General features: G+C 35.6%; 1 protein-coding gene across 4 annotated transcripts in view; it reads left to right on the plus strand.

The window, feature by feature from the left end:
• The window catches only part of ITGA4 (integrin subunit alpha 4), a 109,439-nt gene that overhangs the window by 71,155 nt on the left and 18,632 nt on the right, over positions 1 to 19,652 (plus strand). For 2 of the 4 annotated variants that reach the window (XM_081052041.1, XM_081052040.1), the window contains exon 17: positions 10,656 to 10,732. The exons of 1 other annotated variant lie outside the window; for it this stretch is intronic. In XM_081052041.1, coding sequence (XP_080908167.1) covers positions 10,656 to 10,732 — 77 coding nt within the window. Of the gene's footprint in view, positions 1 to 360; positions 516 to 8,580; positions 8,731 to 10,655; positions 10,733 to 19,652 lie in introns of all 4 variants that reach the window. One more of the 4 variants, XM_081052043.1, reaches the window with a different exon arrangement.

Here is a 19,652-nt window from a genome sequence, read left to right on the forward strand (position 1 = left end):
GGCAAAAGGGACTCCAAAGGAACCTTGAAACTTGACTCAAGACTGTTGCTATTGGTAACAATTACGGAATTGGAGTTTTGAAACATATATAGGATAATTAAGCAAATAACTAAAATGTTGATATTAAAAATAGAAAACTGGAGAAAAGTTTATGAATGAATTTTTTTATTTATGAAAATAACTTTAAATTTATGTTTTTATAATGTTCCCTCTTCCATATTTCAGGTTAGTTTTAAAACACTATGTGATGAAGATAGTTTAATATGTTCTCAGTATTCTCTATTACATTAACTACTATCACTTCAAAAATAATGCTTTTAGATTATTATATTAATTGCAATTCTCTCTACATTTTTGCAGTTTTGTTTTATAATATGAGTCTGGATGTGAACAGAAAGGCAGAGTCTCCATCAAGATTTTATTTTTCTTCTAATGGAACTTCTGATGTGATTACAGGAAACATGAAAGTATCAAGCAAAGTAGCTAACTGTAGAACATATCAAGCATTTATGCGGGTAATGTAAACTAGTTTTTATAAATGAATATGTCAACTTAAATATTATCAGTACAGTAAAAATCTTTGGGCATTGGTATCTTTTGAGAAAATATAGTTAAAAGTAAGGGCTCTCCCCACCTGAACTTGCTAACCTACTGTTCCAGAGACAAAATACTGGCCAGCCTATGATTCCTTGGGAATCATATGATCTGAATCATATGATCTATGATCTGAATAATTCAAAGTCTACTTTTTGCATCTTCTTTATTCCACATGTATTACATCTTACTGCATCACTGTTTTTAGAGATTTGCCTTTTCCTATCTCTGTTTATACACTTGCCTAGGAATGTACATATCGAAGAACTCTGCTGAGACTTAGATCTATTCCCCTTGGCAGGGTTTTGTTTGTTTGTTTGTTTTATGTGGGCGGCAGGGGGTAGGGCAGTTGGTTTGTTTTTCATGTGACTGTAATGAAGCAGAATCCAACATGAGTGCCTTTGGATTATGTCTTTGTCTCCATGCCAGCATTGTCAGTGATGTCTATGGGAACTTGTACAGTTGTACTGTGGCAGGGATCATCTGTGAGCCAGGACGACGGCTCTCAGGATGGTTTGGGATATGTCCTGCCAACTCACAGCTGATTTCATGTTTCTTTTATTAAAACACTCATTCCCAAACTGGTCATCACGTTCCTAGCATTGGTCACATTGTATTATACGAAGCAGCCTTTTTCATTAGGGAATTGTGTACTTCATCAGAAAAATCTATTGTTACTAAAAAGCCAAACTATTCCCTGAGAGCCCTTTCTGGGGTTTCAAATAGTAGCCTCAGCTTAGAACTTAATTTTCCCTTAGATACTTATTCCAAGCAAATGCAAACAAGCATCAGGACTCCGATACACTATTAAATGCTAAGAGAACTAATCCCTAAGCTATTTCCTCATTTCCCTTAACAGTTTTTATTGTTGTACTGGAATAAAGCTATTAGATAGTTGAGAGCTAAAAGTATAGAATGATATTAATGAACCATTGTTTATATGATAGAGATTAAAGAGCCCTCCCTGTGTTTAAAAAAGAAAAAGAGGTTCTTTTTTTTTAATTCTACATAGTTGTGATTTTACTTAGATTAGTCAATTTTAGAGACTAACATTGAGACCATTTTCAAGGCGATAAAAGTGACATTTAGACATTCACAAAAAAACATTGTGTTGAATTTGTATAAATGGCAGTAAATTGATCTGATTTGTTTAGGCCTATGTTTCTTGGCATTGTTTTTATGAGCAAGCATTCATCAAAATTGTACATTTTCTTCAGAACATATTTGTAGTGGAAATGACAGTTTAGCAGAGGTTTTTGTGTTTGTTGCGTATATGTAATTCTTGTGTTACCATGGTATCGATGGCAGCAGGTTATAGCCATTGACTTTGGGCCTTATTGTCAATGTCAAACAAAACCACTTAGCTCTGGGATTGGTACACAGTGGGGATTTTTTTTTAATATGATTGTTTAGTCCAATGTTTTATTTCCCTTCCTAAATTGCCTTGCTTTTGTTTGGGACATTTTAAAACTCACATATAGAAAGACAAAAGGCTACTACAACCCTCTCACTGACAATAAACCCAAGGAGGATGTAAGAACTCCAGAAGCGGCTGCCCCAACCTTGGGTTCGATCAAGGAGCTCTAGCTGTTATTTAGGAAAGTGTAGGAATATAATGAGTGCATTTTTCACCCACATCAGCATGGTACCTGAGGCATTCATAAGCATTAACAATGCTATGCTTCTACAGTCTGAGAGAATAGAACCGCAACCTGAATTCTGCTATCTTTCTAATAGAGGAAAAGAAGACGGGCAGTGGTCAGGATGCCTAGATTGCCCCTTTGTTCTGTAAAACATGTCCAGTATCAGGAGTGTTAATATATGTATGCATTCTACCTTGGCACCCCTAATCATGAAATTAGGTGATACTTGTTAATTGTATACTCGGGCCCACACACACGAAAAATAAAAATAAATTCTTCAGTTGAAGGACTTCCGATTTGTACTCCAGTTCAGTCCTCTCAGAGGACTCCTTGCCTGCTGGTTAGGCACATGTTCTTTGTATAGTTGTTTCCGTTGGCTATCAGTTAAGCTCCACTTATCCATCTGCTCAATCAATTCAGTAGACATTTATTGAGTTACCTACATGTGTCAGGTTCTGTTTGAGACACTTGTGTAGGTCAGTGACTAAAACATACAACGATTACTACCTTCATAGAGCTTTTAGTCTAGTGGGGTAAGACAATAACATGACAAAATGTAAATTTTATAGTATTTTGGGTGATAGAAAAAGGAAAAAAGAGGGTAGAGTTCAAAAACTTAGAATTTCTATGGAAGGGGTGAGGAGTACAACTTTAGGGTGGTCAGAGTAGACCTCATTCAGGTGACGTTTGAGCGAAGACTTGAGGAAGTGAGGAAGTTACTGTGCAGAGGTCTAGGATGGTGGTTCTCAACTTCAGCACCTGAAAGGCTTGTTACAACTCCGATTGCTGGGCGCCAGTCGGAGGTCCTGATTTAGTAGGTCCTCAGTGAGGCCTGAGGATTTGCATTTCTGTGGAATTCCCAGGTGATGCTGAAGTGGCTGGCTTGGGAACCCTACTTTGAGAACCCCTGCTCTAGGAGAACAACATTGCAGAAGGAAGAGCTAGGTAAAAATATCTCAAGGTAAGAATATGCCTGGTTGTTTTAGAGAACAATGGGCGGGGCAAAGATGGCTAGAAAAGTGAGATAGGGAAGCATTAGTGGAAAAAGAGATTATATGGGACCTGTGACTTTTTGTCTGAATGAAATGAGGATCTTTCACAGAGTTTTGAGCAAAGAAGTGACATGATCTGACCTAATAATAATAAATAAGAATACTATAACGGCTGTGTTGAGACAGGACAGTCAAGACCAAGGTTGACACAGGGAGAAGAGGATACAACAAAAACCCAGGTCAGACATGGTGGCTCTATTGAAATTGGTGACAATGGATATGGTGAGAAGGAGTTGAAGAAAGATCCTATGTGTTTTGCTGACAGACGAGATGTCTGGCATATGGGAAAGAGGCTCTGAAGTGACTCCAATGTCTTTAGCCCAAGCAACTAGAAGAAAGTAGTTTCCTTCAATTGAGGTAATATGCAAGGGAAACACTTTTGGGTGGAAAATTCTGGAGTTCAATTGTGGACATGCTGACCTGGAAAGACCTGTTTTGCATTTAATTGTAAATACCAATTAAACACTTGTATATACTCATCTGGAGTTGGGGAAAAGCACAGAAATAGAAATATAGCTTAATGCATCTTTGGAATACGGATGGTTTTTAAAGCCTTATGAGACGGCTGAGATCACCACAGAAGAGGGTGAAGGTTTGCACTCTGGGGCGCTGTAACATGAAGAGGTTGGAGAGAAAAGGTTTACAAAGGAGATGAGAAGGATCAATCAGTAAGGAAGGAAAGCAAGAGCTTGTGGCATCTGGAAGTGAAGTGAATAAAGCAGAGCAAAGAGGAGGGCATGCCAAAGTTTTTAATGCTGCCTCGTGGTGGGATAAGATGAGGGCTAAGAACTGACCACTGGGTTTAGCAATGTGGAGGCTACTGGTGATCGTGGCAACAGCATTTCAGAGGAGGGTAGGGAAAAAGGAAGAGGAATTGGAGACAGAGAGTATAGGTCATTCTTTTGAAAAGTTTGCTCCAACTGGACCAAAGAAATGGGGTTGGGAGTCAGTAGCTGACATGAAAAGTGGAATGAAGTGTTCTTTTTTAAGATAGGAGAAATAGCATGATTTTATAGTGAGGAGTGTGGTCCAATAAAGTGAAACATTTATCATATACTGTATTTTGCTGTGTATAATGTGCACCCATGTTTTTGGCCCAAACTTTCAGGGAAAAAAAATCTTTCGTCTTAATTTTTTAATTCAAAGTTTTATTTGTTTACATTTAGGTACTTGTTTTTTGTATTATAAAAGAATTTTAGCATTTAGTTTTTAACATATGGTACAAGAAATTTTATGTAGCAAATTATTACAAAACACAAGAACAGATACAAGGTACTAGAAATTTTATGTACTGGTAACAAATTTACGACATTTACACATCATAGAGGGCCAAGAACTCTTCGTTGCTGTAAATTCATTGTAAGTTCAGCAAAACTGATTATCATATTCCAGGGTATTATTTTGCATATGGATAGCATTGATTTCTAGAATTACACTTTTTACTCATAAGCCTAAGTAAAAGCATTAAAATCATATAGATATGGAATTAGTACTACCCATGTATAACTGGACCAACAACTGATAGCAATTTTGGGAAATATTGAAGCAGTAATAGTAGTGAGATATCCCTTATGGCTTTTATAGATGCTACTTCTTGGTAGAACTTGGAGTCTCTGCATGAAAATATTCACTGATGTTTGAGAAGAGAAAAAAGGTACTGCATTGGAATAACAAATAAAGTAACAGGATTCCCTGCCTGCCTACAACATTTCCAATAAAAGCTAGAAATATCTAGCTTAGTCATCAGACGAGGAATGCTTATTGGTCCTGAGATCCAATGAGTTCAGTGGCCTTAGCGTGTTGTATAACAATCATGAATTCAATCTGTCTATCTATTTAGTAAATTAGTTCATTCTTTTCTTTCCCTTGGTTTCTCTCATTTCTGGATTTTGGATTTCTGAATTAAAGGAATTTATTTTGTTCTATAGGTCTTTAGGTGACTTCTAAAATCCGTCTTTTTCAGTAATAACTTCAAGAAAATGAATGGTGTATTTGAATAGTAAATATATATTTTTTATTTTATATATTCTGCTTGCTTATATAAGGACATAGTTTTGTGAAGTGTCATTTGCTCCAAAGCAGTTATATTTTAATCACAGCACACTATGGACCAACCCACATATGCATACGAGTACATTTTTGCTAAAAATCTGAGTGCAAGCAAGCTATATAACTATACTGACATTATGATATTCTAGAAGTGAATTGATTATTGCAAAGAATTGATAATTCTTTGTTAGATGGCAAGGTCTTTAAGGACAGAATATTATCTTTTGCATGTTTGTATTTCTTAGAACTAATACAATTCATTACATAAGACAGTAAATCAATTAATGTTTAATAAATTTATGGATGATGTGTTCTCAGTACTATTTAAAGAATTCTGTGAGGGAAAATCTGATAATGTTCTATTAGTAAAATAGGGCACTTGGGGGTGTTTTCTCAGGAAATTGTAGTGCCAGATGTTTGACAGTTCTCCACTTCCTAAACCAAGCTTACTAAATAAAGTGATTATAATTACACATGGTTGGGCTGGTTTGGGTTCCAATCTATGCCTCAATCTTACCTTCTCCTTCCCCAACCCATTCCCCAATTTCCCCAATTGGTACTAGAGGGGCATTTCAAAAATGTAAATCTGATCCTATTTCTTGCTTATAATTCTTCTGCAGAAGAACCTTCTCACCCCCTTTAAAGTGTCGATTATATGGTACCCCTTCTTCTGTACTTGTGTATGTACGTATCAGCACATTCGTGCAACATACTATATGTGTGGATTTATGGATTATAGATTGTGAGGTTCTGGCTTTCAGTTTTATATCCCCAGAGCCTGCTTTGTACACAGTAGATTCATGAATAGATATCTTTAAATGTTTAGTAACTCAACATAATTTTTTAACTCAGTGATATTTTATAAGTATGTCTGGCTTCATCCTTTATATAAATTCCTTCAGTACGTAATCACAATAGGAGGATATGGGCCTATACCTTATTTCTCTAGTTGGCCATAAATACAAATTTCCATGAAAGTCAAATAAGGTAGACTTTGTATAATTTTAGGCATGTACTAATTTGCATACTTGTGGGTGCCCTATTTCATGTAATTGTCCATAAAAATGTGAAATGGAATCTTCATTATTTTTAATATAGATAGCACATGACCGTCCAAATTAAAAATTTTAAGAAATCTACTTTTTTCCTCCCAAATACTTAATTAGTCACTTTGGACATTTTTCATATTATAGCTTTTGTCCTTAGGTGGAGTTGTTGAAGTTAAATAAGTGTGAATATCTGTCAAATACAGTTCTTGCAAGAGGGCATGTACATTTTATATATTGTGAGAAAAGCATAATTAATAGCTAATTAGAATAATGAAAGTAATATACACCAGATGTAGAGAAGACCTTGTGGAAAATTAGTACGAATTAGATAGCATGTGATTTGGTCGAGGCAAACTTGTTGAGAAGAATTAAAACAGTGGACATGTGGAGGGACAATCAGTGCCTGTCTAGTTGCTACGCCTAGGGAATAATTTAATCAAGTTTGCTATTGTAATACTCAGGGCTTCAAGCTGTTCTGTTTTCACAAGTTGATAACTTGGGATTTGGGCCTTGATTTGTAGCATTCCTAGATGGTCAAGGTTTCATATTGAGATGATCACTTATCAAGTAATTTAATAAAATCATCTCCATGTATAAGATTGGAAAAGTAATGAAAGATCTTGAATACGCTGATTCATGCTCTAAATCTTGCAGTTACCACTTAATACAAGTCTAATACTTGTCATATAACTCATTTTCTATTTAATGTTCATTAGTTGGCAATAGTCTAATTTTTGTTTTTCTTATGCCTTCCAAATGTTCACCAGAATTTCTTATTATAAGAAACTGAAATTCAGTAAATCCTTGGTTGGCCTATATAGCTACATTTTGAGGCAATATACACATGATAATTATAATGTCTAACATCTATTGAGACCTTTATAAGTGCCAGGCATTGTGCTAAATGTTTCATGTACATTGTACCATTGAATGCTCACAACAATAAGGTGTAGCTATCATCACCATCATCATTATGATTCCCATTTTCAGATGAGATAACTGAGCTACATGCAGATTAAGTAACTTACCTAAGGTTACACAGATAATAAGTGATAGACCTGAGATTTGAACCCCAATATTCTGCCTCCAGACCACTTGCCTTTTGTCACATATACTGATAATGTTATAAATGATGAGAAAAGAAAGAACGTTACGTCTTTTTTATAATTACACAAAGACATACGTAGAATAGATGTAGTCTTTTATGTGTCTTTGTTTTACTTCATTGATTATTATCAAAAGTTATAGATGTAAGTAGCACAGCTATCCATTACGTATTATTAATTGATGAGCTTAGGAAATAACCTGTTCTTTTTTTGCCTTTAGGCAGTACTGGTAAACCATATCTCAATCCTGAGGTATCTACAGGTAAATAGAAACCTGTCACAGTGACATAACTCACTAGGAAGTCTGTCAATTACAACTAAAAATTAGTAAGGTATTAAATTTAGAAAAATATCATACAGAACATAATGGATGGCAAATGGGCTACAATTTCAGTGTAATTGAATAAATTCAATAATCTTTTCTTTGTGAAGTGTAAAAGCACAATAAACCTAGAAAAACATTATACAACTAGCAAGAATATTCAGTAAAATGAATAGGATAAAAGATCAAATATACAAAACAACTTTCCTATATTCCAAACCTGTTAGAAAATATAATTGGAAAAGGTCCATGAAGAATAGGAAAAAAGGATATATTTCATAATAAATATGAAATCAAATGAAACAAATGTTACTGAGAGACCTAAAAAGAAAACTTGAATAAATTGAGAGAATATTTCTACACGTCTAGTACAAGGAAATGTTAAATAGAATAAAAAGTTTATTAGCACTTGGAAATGATTTACAAAGAAGTTTTATAATGGAAAATGCTTATGTTATAATGTCAAGTTATTAACAGTATGTATAGAAAATACCATGCAAGAAACTATGCCCAAATGTAGTCCTTTATTATTGGATGGTTATAGTTTCTCTTATTTTATACTATTATTGTGTTTTTTCTTAATAAACATGAGTGCTTTTGTAATATGAAAAAAATATACACACTCAAATTTGTTTAGCAATTTAGATTAAAAGATAAGGATTTTCTTTGACGTCTATGTGCCTTATGCAGAAAAGGAGGAACTCTCTCTCTTTTTTAATTTGCGTGCTTATTTTTCTTAATTCATATGGTTTTAAATTTCCTTAGAAAGATGTGCGAGACATCCTCACACCAATTCAGATTGAAGCCGCTTACTCCCTTGGGCATCATGTCATCAGTAAACGAAGTACAGAGGAATTCCCACCACTTCAGCCAATTCTTCAACAGAAGAAAGAAAAAGACGTAATTGAAAAAACAGTAGGAATATTTTCCTTTATTCAAAAATTATGTGCCATGTAACTAAAGAATTGTTTTTTGAAACTTTGCATAATTCTAGGGAAATGAAGTCTCTGAAGTTTTAAAACAAAATTGTAATTTTTTATATATGAAAGAGGTTTATGGTATGTCTTTGTTTTTCATTTTTCTTTATTTTTTAATATTCATTCTCTTTAGGATATTGAACTGAATATTTAAAAATATGCATTTAGTCATAGCAGTGGTTTCCCACATACATAAAGTGTTAATTTTCTCTTCTTGATGCCTTGCCAGTGAAGAAAATATATTACTAAGGAGCACTCATAATGGAAATGAGTTGCATTCATTAGTTAATTCACCATCTTCATGCGTGTTGAGTTCAACTTCGTCTTTCTCATTTTCTGTCTCTTCTCTCATTTTGTCTCCCTCTAGCTCACTTCATCCACAATTCACTCAGGTCTTGTTAAGTCAAATTCCCTTACTGAGTTGTACTCATTTTATAAGCATGTGTACTTACCTATGTTACACAACAATTTCTCTTTTAAATTTAACTGCTTTCTTTCCAACCATATCCCAGGACCACTTGCATTTTGAGATGGCCCTGCATTCTAACCGGTAAACTGCTTTTTTTAATTTATCCCAAATACATCAGTTTCACTGACAGCATTTATTTTCAGGAGTCCAATTCAGACCTTTTCTGCCCAACAACAGAAAGATATAGTCAACAGTGTTTTTGGTTATGGTAAAAGAATTCATTAAAATATTCGCTAATGGCACACAGAATGTGAAGGATGAAAGGGACATTTAAAGGTCTTGTTCATATCTTTCCCCAACAAAATTGCCAAGTCACTTTAAAATATTTGAGCTTATTATCCCCATTGTCTAGTCTACAATATTAGATTGAATAAAGATAAGAATAAATTTTCTTACTACCCATATCTGAAAATATTTCTGGATGTCAATCACTTTTCAATATCAATTATTTTTAAATGCCTTTTATTGTAAGTACACAAGCCAAAACCTTAGCAATTTGTAGCTATCGTAGAATAATCCACATTTTGATTCTTAGAATGACCTGTTTTACAAATAAGGATGGTAGAAAAAAATACCATATTTACCTAACCTTTTAGAGAAAGATTAAGTTTCCCTCTGTCCCCCCAGGTTTACGTAGTCTGTGGTCTGACATGCCTTTTGACAACAATCTAGTTGTTTCCCATTTCATGTACCTGGCTCCTTCTCTGGTTTCTTTCTTTTCTGCATCTCTCCTTCTTTCACCTGTGGATCTCATTTTTCTTTTTTTCTCTCTCCATTTTTTCTTTGTCCAGCTTATAACCCAGGTCTTCCCATGGACCTTGTAATATTTCTGGGTCCTATTAAAATGCTCAGAGTTAAATAAATCTGGAACCTCTATGACAGGCTATGATTTTGTTTTGTTCAATGTGTTCTTAAAGTGAAATTTCTACATTTTTTTATTTTAAAAAAATATAAAATCATTGCCTTACCATCTGTGAAATTAAGTGCCATGCTTATGTGTAATAAGTGGACTCAAACTGTCACACCACAAAATTGAGAGGAACTCAACAAAGAACATCTTGGCAGCACAGGTTTTAAATACTTACACAGGTTACTACCACAGTTTGATTAAAAATTTCCCCCCACAACTATTATGAAAGAAAAAAATCATTTTTCCACCTAACAAATTTACCTCTTAGAAGAATATAGGGTTTTTTTAGCCCTGCAATTATTTGTCATTTGAACCTACTGACTCTCACATTGAACTCTTTAAGAAGGAATAATATAAGGATTTATCAATTTGATTTCATTTCATTCTTCTCATGTATCATAGATGTCTTATTCTTTTAAAAATAACATAGAAATATGGCTACCAACTGAATTAAAATAAAAATGCTGTCATATTTTATTTCCAGATAAATTTTGCAAGGTTTTGTACCCGTGAAAATTGTTCTGCTGATTTACAAGTTTCTGCAAAAATTGGATTTTTGAAGTAAGTACAGTTTACTCTCTTATTTATTAAGATGGGGTAATGGTTGTGTGCCTGTGGGTTCCAAAGAAAACTGATCCTTGAGGGTTAGCAGTATTTAAAGAACTGGGAAAGAACAACATGCTACTGAGAGAGATTAAGGGATCTGTACATCATTCACATAAGTATACACCCAAAGATTACCACATTTTGAAAGAATGAGAATATGCGGGCACCAATGTTTTATGAAGCATGTTGTAATCTTTTATTGATAACTCAGGAGATATTTCAGGACTTAATTGTGACTTAGGTCATCATTATTATAATTGTAGTTGTGTTTTAGACATTTGTCAGTGCTTCTTAAGAGTTTTGATGGCAAAATGAGCTAAACTTGACTACCTAATGCTTAGTTTCTTATCACCCAGAAAACTGATTGCATAATTCAGACTGATGTACAAAATAAATTTCTAAATATATATGATGCATTTGAAATGGAATAAACCATGTTGTTCATCTAAATTCATAGAAGGGGAAACAGCAAAAAGAAAACATATATTATGCGCTTAGAATAGTGTCTAGCACGTAGTGAAAACGAGGTAAATGTTGATTGCTGTTATTATTTTATGATGATGGAAAATAAACCACTATAGTTTTGTCATGTGTAGCTCCCCTATATTGAAATTATTTTGCATATTAGAGAGAAGATATGAAAAATAAGGACTGATGAGATAAAATCCACACTTCAGGTTGAAGGCTGACCATGTATGGGAAGCAAAAGAGGTGAAAAAGGCATCACTGACAGGGCAGGAAAATGGGGAAAAAGTTTGAGGGAGGTAGGGCTATAAAGGAAACAAGCTTAAACTGGGGTATGTTGAATTCGGTGCAACTTCTGTATGTGGCAAAAAACAGTATACACATTTTCAGAAAGGAAAACTGTATTAAAATTGTAATACTCAATATATACCGATAACAAAAGATGAATGCAAATCACATTTGATTTTTACAATTACCTGAGGTGCTCAAAGTGGTTACCATCAACATCCAGACACTTCTGATTATGGTGAACTACTGCTTGAGCAACGTTGAGCAAAGTGTTCACTTGTATACATTTTTTTGGCACCCCTGGTATATGGAAGTCCTCTATGCATTCGTGACATGTGAGAATGCTCGGGTTGGAGGAGGTGAAATATGCATTTCTCAGAGAAAAGAACAAAATCAGCTCTTGAGGGGATAATTTTATTTAAAGAGCCTAACAAGAACAGAGGGGTCCCTTTAGAACGAAATGGAGAACCAAGTCCCATGTGAAATAGCCAATAGAGAATATAAAAAGAGGAACTTAATATTGTAAAAGTTTGTAGAGAGATCAGAGGGCATAGTGACTGAGGAAAGGTTGTGGAAGTTGGCGTTTAGAATGTGACATGAGGGTAAAGAAAGGATGTCATTGGAAAATTTTAAGATAGAAATTTTACTGCATTAGCAGCTAAATGACAGGGTCAGTGATTAAGGGGAAAAGAATGTACTGGGAAAAAGTATATTCAACTGAAGCATTTTCATATATTTATCACAGGCTGTTATTTATTCAATTATGCAGAGGCAGGGAAAAGAATAAATTGGAGAGAGAAAGTTTCTACTTAAATCCAGGGATCACTTTTCATCCCTATTTGAACTCTGAAGCATTTGACAGCTGTTCACGTGCTCATTTGAATGTCTTTTGCTTTAATTTTCCTGATGCCATCCCACTGCCTTCTCCTTCTACTTCCCTAATCCCTTCCTTCCCAATTATCTTTGGAGGATCTTTGAAATGGTTTTCTCACCTCTTTCTCACACTCCCATATTTTCTCTGGGTAAGCTCAACCACAACCGTGCCTCACCTAGCCTGCCTGCACTGCCAATGCCCAAATCAGTGTCTCTAAGCTCCACACCCGCACATTCAGTTGGCTATTGGGCACGCCCTCTTAGGCACCCAATCACTGTCCACCAATGACATACAGTTAGTTACCACAACCAACAACCTAGAACTCAATTTGCATTCTTCTCCCTTTCTTATCCCTGACACATCCAGTAAGTTATTAAGTCCTATAATACTACCACCTACATGTATTTTTTATCCACCATAATTCTTTGTCTCTACCACTATTGCTCCAAACCAGGCACTCAGTACCCCGTCTAGATCACCAAGCTTTACCTCTTTCTGGGCTACTGGCCTCTTACTTTGCATTACTCTAATTCCTCTACCATGATGCTTCCAGAATGAGCCTTCTAACATGCACATCTGATAACAGTGCTTCAGTGGCTCATTATAAATTTATGCTCTAAACTCCTTTCTTTCTCACCAAATCCCTGGGACTTTTTTCCATCGATTGCAGACTATTTATAGTTGCTTGGCCACACCATGCTCTCCTGAGCCTCTAGGTCTTTTCACTTCTCCCACTTAGGTACTTGATTAGCTTTTATGTATCTTGTAAATCTCAGCTGTTTCCTAAGTCAGGTCCCCTTTGTCTCCAGCTACAGAAACCTAAATCCTCCTGTGCCCTTTGGTCCCATTGCACTTATACTCATCACCATTCTCCTGTTTCCACACCATCCTGTAAGCTGCTTCAACACAGGTTCCTGTCTTTTGATCTTTGTGTTCCTAATGACTAAAACAATGTCTGGAACACTGTGAGTGATATAGTTGTTTGCTGAGAATGGAACAAGGTTCTAAAGGAAACAGCTTAGAATGGGGTCAGACTCAGGTGAAAGAGTTAACCTTAGAAGGAAGTTAAGGTTATCCTTATCTTGAGCTAAACAGCTATGAAAAGATGCTTGACATTGGTTAAGAAATCTCAATGTGGAAAGAAATAAAATGTAGAGAATTCATGGATGGCCAGGATAAAAACAAAAAACAAAAAAAAAAACAAAACAAAACACCGTTCATAAATGGAAAGTGAGGGCCTTTACGATAGGTCTGGGAACTTGAAAGGCCTGGGGAAAAATTCAAAATAGCTGTTAAGATAAATGGGATAGGAAGTCAGCTTAGAATGAGTGAAAAGGTTGATAAACCGTGTTGAATATCCTGCTGGGGTGGGGTCACATATGGCAGAGAATAAATTAATTGTTTTTACTTAGACAATGCCAATATAGCCGTAAGCATCCACAATCGAGGGCCAAGAAGCCCTAACCTATTTGATTGATAATTGGACTTTATACTTAAATTATCCAGATTGGCTGCTCAGACAGTCCAAAAACAGTGACTACTAACTACTTTGTATCCCAGCATGTAATGTGGTGCATTTGTTAATTTATTAGTTGAAAAATTTATAACCCTCCCACTCATATAGTTATTTTCTTCCTAAAATGCTTAGTTTTCTTGCTGTTTTTGCTATCACAAGTTTTTGATAAGAGGAGTTTTGTGGGGGAAAGCTTATCTAAGCTACAAATAAGTAGTGTTTTCATTTTCTTAAATCAGATACTCCTGCTGTCATCTTTGTCATCTTTCATTGCAATTCCTCTGGCTTAGGAGAAAAGGGGACATTGAAATTTATACAAAAATATTACTAAGAATACTGCTTTCCTGAAAAATGAAAATACATCTTATTGAAGGAAATATGGAATTATTTCATTGAATTACCAGTTTTCTTTATTACATGTCTTCTTACAATAAGATATTGTCTACTTTGCATTTTTAATTTGAAGTGATAATATTTCTTGTCATCTAAATATCAAGCCCGTTATGATTTTAAATGGCAGACAACAGAGGGTGAGACAGTGTTTCTCAGGCTGTGGCCTTTGAGTCACCTTCGTAAAAGCACATGGAATGCTTGATAGAAATACAGGTTCCTAAGCACTGGACCATCCAAATCAGAGTCTGTGGGGACCAGGCTGCAAGTGTTCGTTATTAATAAGACTCTAAGTGGTTCGTACCACTCTAAAATATGAGAACCAGTGTGGTAATGGTGAAGAGTTTCAGATTTGAAGTCAAACGAACCTGGTGCAAGTACTGTATCTCTCACTGACGAGCTGAATGACCTTTTTAGAGGGGTCTTTGAACCTCTATACACCTCTTTCCTCATTGATAAGGAAGTAAACAAGTGCCTACTCTGTGAAAGGTGGTTTTAAGACAAAATGTAATAGTGCAGGTCAGGTGGGCAGCACACAACCTAGTACACAGGAAGGTTTGATAAAAGTTGTTATTATTGATATGTTATAGTCAGAATATTTAGAGAGCCTCATAAAAATTGTTTTAGTTTGGCCATAAAATGAAATAGTGCCAGTGAAGTCTAAATAGTTTCTGCATATGTACTGGTTATTTGTCCAGAGTTCATCTCTTTACGCCCCCAAAATGCTGCTGACTATAACTGGGTCAGTAGTTTTTAGTGTTATGAGATTTGAGATGGCGTGAACGCCAGTGTAAAGGACAAGCCCCTCACCTTTTGCATCAATTCGGAAAGTGACAGGTGATTTCTACATAGTAAACGATAACTTATTTGAGGTATTTTCAAATAAAAACTCTTCTGATCAATTTTTTAGGTCCACAGTGAAGGCCTCTCACAAACTGCTTTGCATTTGAAGCAAATTATACTTTATCAGACTAGTATATGCCCCTCTCACATAGGCGTTGTCTCTCTCTCCTCTGTCATAGCAGCCACATTGCGACCATATGTTCTATGCATTCTCTTACCCATAACTAATGAATATTTATGTGCCCCAGAGCCACCCTCCTGCTTTAGGTAAATGTAGTTACTCAGTAAAGAACATGAGTTTCTGAAGACCGCCATGACAGACTGCCGACAGCACACGAAACAGCGCTATGCACTCTGCCTCGTGTTTTCATTAAGTTGAGGCTTTGTCCTGAATACCTAGTTTCTCAGGAGAGTAAATCACATTCAAATAGACTTACACTGCAAAATGAAGATGAACAAATATTTTATCAAGATTACAAATGTAATAGTAGGTGTTAGTCGTCCCATAGGCAGTTTGAAATCAAGTCCTTCATATAGGTTCAGATGTAAACTTCTGTTTCTCAGTCATGCTTCCAGGGTACGTGATGTAGGCTTTTCAACTGAACAACTGTTTTCGTATCAGTTAGGAATACCTTTGGGTGGTGAACACAGCATACAATATCTAGATGATGTATTACAGAATTGTACACTTGAAACCTATATAGTTTTATTAACCAGTGTCACCCCAATAAATTTAAAAAATGGAATGCCTTTAAGTGCAAGTAAACAATAAAGGCACTTATTTATTTTGGATACTGTGCAGTCTGCAGGAGGTGATTGCAGGTTTAGTGAGCAGCTACAAAAACCAGGACATTCATAGTTATCTTTCCAGTTCTTTTGGCTTTTCCCCTATGGTCACCAGATGGCTGCAGCAGCACCAAGTTTCCCAGCAAGAAAAAAAGGGACAAGAGCAAAATTCTGTGTCCTCTTGAGGCCACCTTTCCAGGAAGGGCAGTGCCTTAGTAGGCTTCTTATTCTGATTAACCAGACCTGTGTCATATGCTCAGCTCTGAACCCATCATGGTCGAAGGAGAATGGAGTCATTTTGAACATATTACATGTATCATAATTTATTCCCTGTAGCTAAACTAGGAGCTTATCTTCTGCAGTATCTAGGGAATGTTGCCTACTGCCTGAATAAGCCAGGGTTCTGTAGCAGCTAAGAAGGGGAATCATTGTTGGGTAGACAGTGAGCAATGTGCCACACCTGCAACCATGCTATTAGCCCCCAAAAGAGCTAGTCTAACTAAATTGTCCGTTTTTAAAATGGAGATACTAGAAGTATGTGCCTGCCTCACTGATCTCTTAGATTTTGGGGAAGATGAATACACTAATGCCTTAAACACTAAAACATGCCAATTCCTAGTTTAGTCTTTCAATCTAGGTTCTGCTGTGTTTCTCCAGACTTCACTGAGTTTGCATTTATTCCATAAAATCTTCTTAAATGTCAGGTAACTGATGTATTTTAGTAGACAATAATTTTCCAGTATTTTTCCCCTGAAGTCTGTTATACATGTGTGTGTGTAGATGGATATTAAAACAAAATTTTACTTGGGCTATAAGTCACTTGATGCAGGCTATTTTTTTTGTCAAATACATGACTCATGTGTCTTGACACAGGTACATATCAGTTTACACCATATTTTGTTCTAGCTTGTTGATTTAAAACAAGTTATCTATGAAGCACTTTATTGAGGCAAAGTGCATTCATTTTACTAACATGTGGGGAGCATTTCTTTCAAAACAAAACAATATCATTCACTCAGGCAAAACATAGAACTTTGTTGCTGAAACACATCATTTCCCCATTCCTCTTTCACTTATTAAGTTTGATTCTGTATGTACAGAGTACCTTGATTTGTTTAAATTGCATGGATTCTAGGCTGCTTTGTAAATTTCACGTCTGCATCGTGCATGTTTTAATGAAGAGTGAACTATGATTCCTGGGGAAGGCTCTGGTTCAGCCTTGTCGCATTTCCAGATGTGCACCTGGTCCTTTATTATGTCTCCCATAAAAAGCTGGTGGGTGGGTATCTTTCCGATGGCACCTTGTTAATGAATCAAGATACAGTAAGATGTATATTTTTAAAAAAAAGAGTAGAATCGTAATTATGGTAACGTGGAGAAATAACTTAAAAATGGAAAATAAACCAGGAGTCTGCTGCTGAAATGTGAACATTGTGTTTCTCTTTAATTTGCCGTTGTCTTGGAACCTAGCTGTTTATGCAGTGCTTTCACCTTCTGTTGCTTGTCTAAGTGCCAACTTCTTTCCCAAAGGTGTTCAGTGACTAATGCTTTGGTTACAAGCCAGAATATTTTATAAATGTCTATTTCTAGGCAGCTCTTCTACAAGTCTTAATTAAACTTGAATGTCAAGCTGAAGTTTACTTTTAGAACCTCCGAGGTTCCTTTGGTTGTAACATGATTAGAGAACAGTAGGGGAATGTAGGACAGCCATGTTCCTGTGTATTTCGTTTCTGCCGTTTAACACAGTGACACCAGATGAGTACTTACGTAACACAGAGATTACAGGAATGAGTAAATCACAGACATTGCCTAAAATGCTGGGAGAAATAACACACTATCCCTGAGTCAAATTTGTCCACCCTGCAATGATAGCCATTGTTTAGAATTACTACTTCGTTAGTTATACTACACATCCTTCCTGACACATCTAACTTCTCAAACCTGGGGATCAGAAGCTGGAAAGGCCACATATGGGCATGCTCTTCATTCCTTTCTCTTCACTGTCTCCATTACCTAGCAAGGAATTTTGAGAATTGGGAACCGTTTCCTCTAATTCTGCATCCTAAGCTGTTTAAAATGAGCCTCTATTGTTGTCAGAATAATACAGAGTAGTTATTCAATGTAGTCGTTTTTAAATATGTTATATGCTTATTTGGAAACTAATTATACTTAGCAATCAGGTTGCTCTATGGCAGAAGCTGGCAAACTTTTTCCATGAAGGGACTGATAGGAAATAATTGAGGCTTTGTAGGGCAGAGATCTCTGTGTCAACTACTCGACTCTGCTGGTGTCATGCAAAAGCAGCCACAGATGAATGGATGAGCATGGCTGCATTCCAGTAAAGCTTTATTTACAAAGCCAGGCAGAGATCTGAATTTGGCCTTCAGGCAGCAGTTTTTGAACTCCTACTCGGTGGTACAGCTTGCTTTTTATAGGATAATTCTGTAGTACGTCTTTATTTTAGGTTATTTAAATATAGTTCCTTATAGTATATTTCATTTAAATGCAGTTCATTAGTATAAACTAGTTGTTAAAACAAAGATGTAGAGATTTGAAGGAATTAATCCCAGGTTAGAAAACCATAAATGTTTGCTCATAGACAGACAGTCCATTGCGTTATATATATTTCAGCAGAAGACTATAATAGCTCCAAGCTAGAAATTGCCAATGATAGTTGAATGAATACATAAAATTTATAAAATGGAATATATACACCAGTGAGATAAACAACTTATAAGTACATGCACCAATGTAGATTAATTTTACGAACAAAATTTTGAGTAAAGGAAGTCTGATTACATACATTTTGAGTAAAGAAAGATTACATACTGTGATTCCACTGATATGAAATATAGAGCTGGGCAAAGCCAGTCTATACTAGTGAAAGCAGGATAGTGGGTGGGAGTGGTACCTGGAAGGAAGGGGGCCCAAGGATGTTTCTATGGTGCTGGTAATATGTTTTTCTGGATCTGGTTGTTGGTTTCATGTGTATATTCAGTTTGTAAAAGTTCACTGAGCTGTACACTTAGGATATGTGCATTTTTCTATATTAATGTTCTACGTTGATAAGTAAGTTTATAATGGAAAAAAAGAATGAGGGTAAGACTTTTTAGGTTATAAGTGAACTGTCTAATTTCTTAGAGTTATATTATTAAAAGTATGAAAGTGGGACATGTATCTAAAATTATAATTTGTTTTCACATTCTGAGGTTCACAAGAATTAATAATTTACCTCTCAAAAATTATACTCTTTCCAGTATTGATGTTACCTTTAATTCATTGGTCAATTTAATAGTTGTACTGCCACTAAAAGATTGTGTGGGAGGAGTACAGATCACATGAATGCTACTTTCTTAAATATTTGAAATTTGTGTATCACTGAGAACAGATATATGGCTATAATTTGATAGAATTTATAATGATGTGGTTATGAACTCTTAATAATCACTTATCCAATAATTTACCCAATTTTCCTGCTGTGTTCCTTTAGTGTCACCCAGCACTTTCTGATGTTTAAATGTATGTAATATATACATACCACATATATTTGTTTGAAAGGGACTGAAAAAACAGTGATAATCATGACCAAACATCTTCTCTCCAGAACTCAGTCTACTGGTAAGAAAAAACAGACAGTGTGAAAATATTGGCTAAGGGTTCCCCAGTGTGCTATGGGAGAGAGAGAAGCCACACCTCACTTTTGTTAAGGATAATGC

This window comes from Rhinolophus hipposideros, assembly GCF_964194185.1.
Source record: "Rhinolophus hipposideros genome assembly, chromosome: 6".
Classification (NCBI taxonomy): domain Eukaryota; kingdom Metazoa; phylum Chordata; class Mammalia; order Chiroptera; family Rhinolophidae; genus Rhinolophus; species Rhinolophus hipposideros.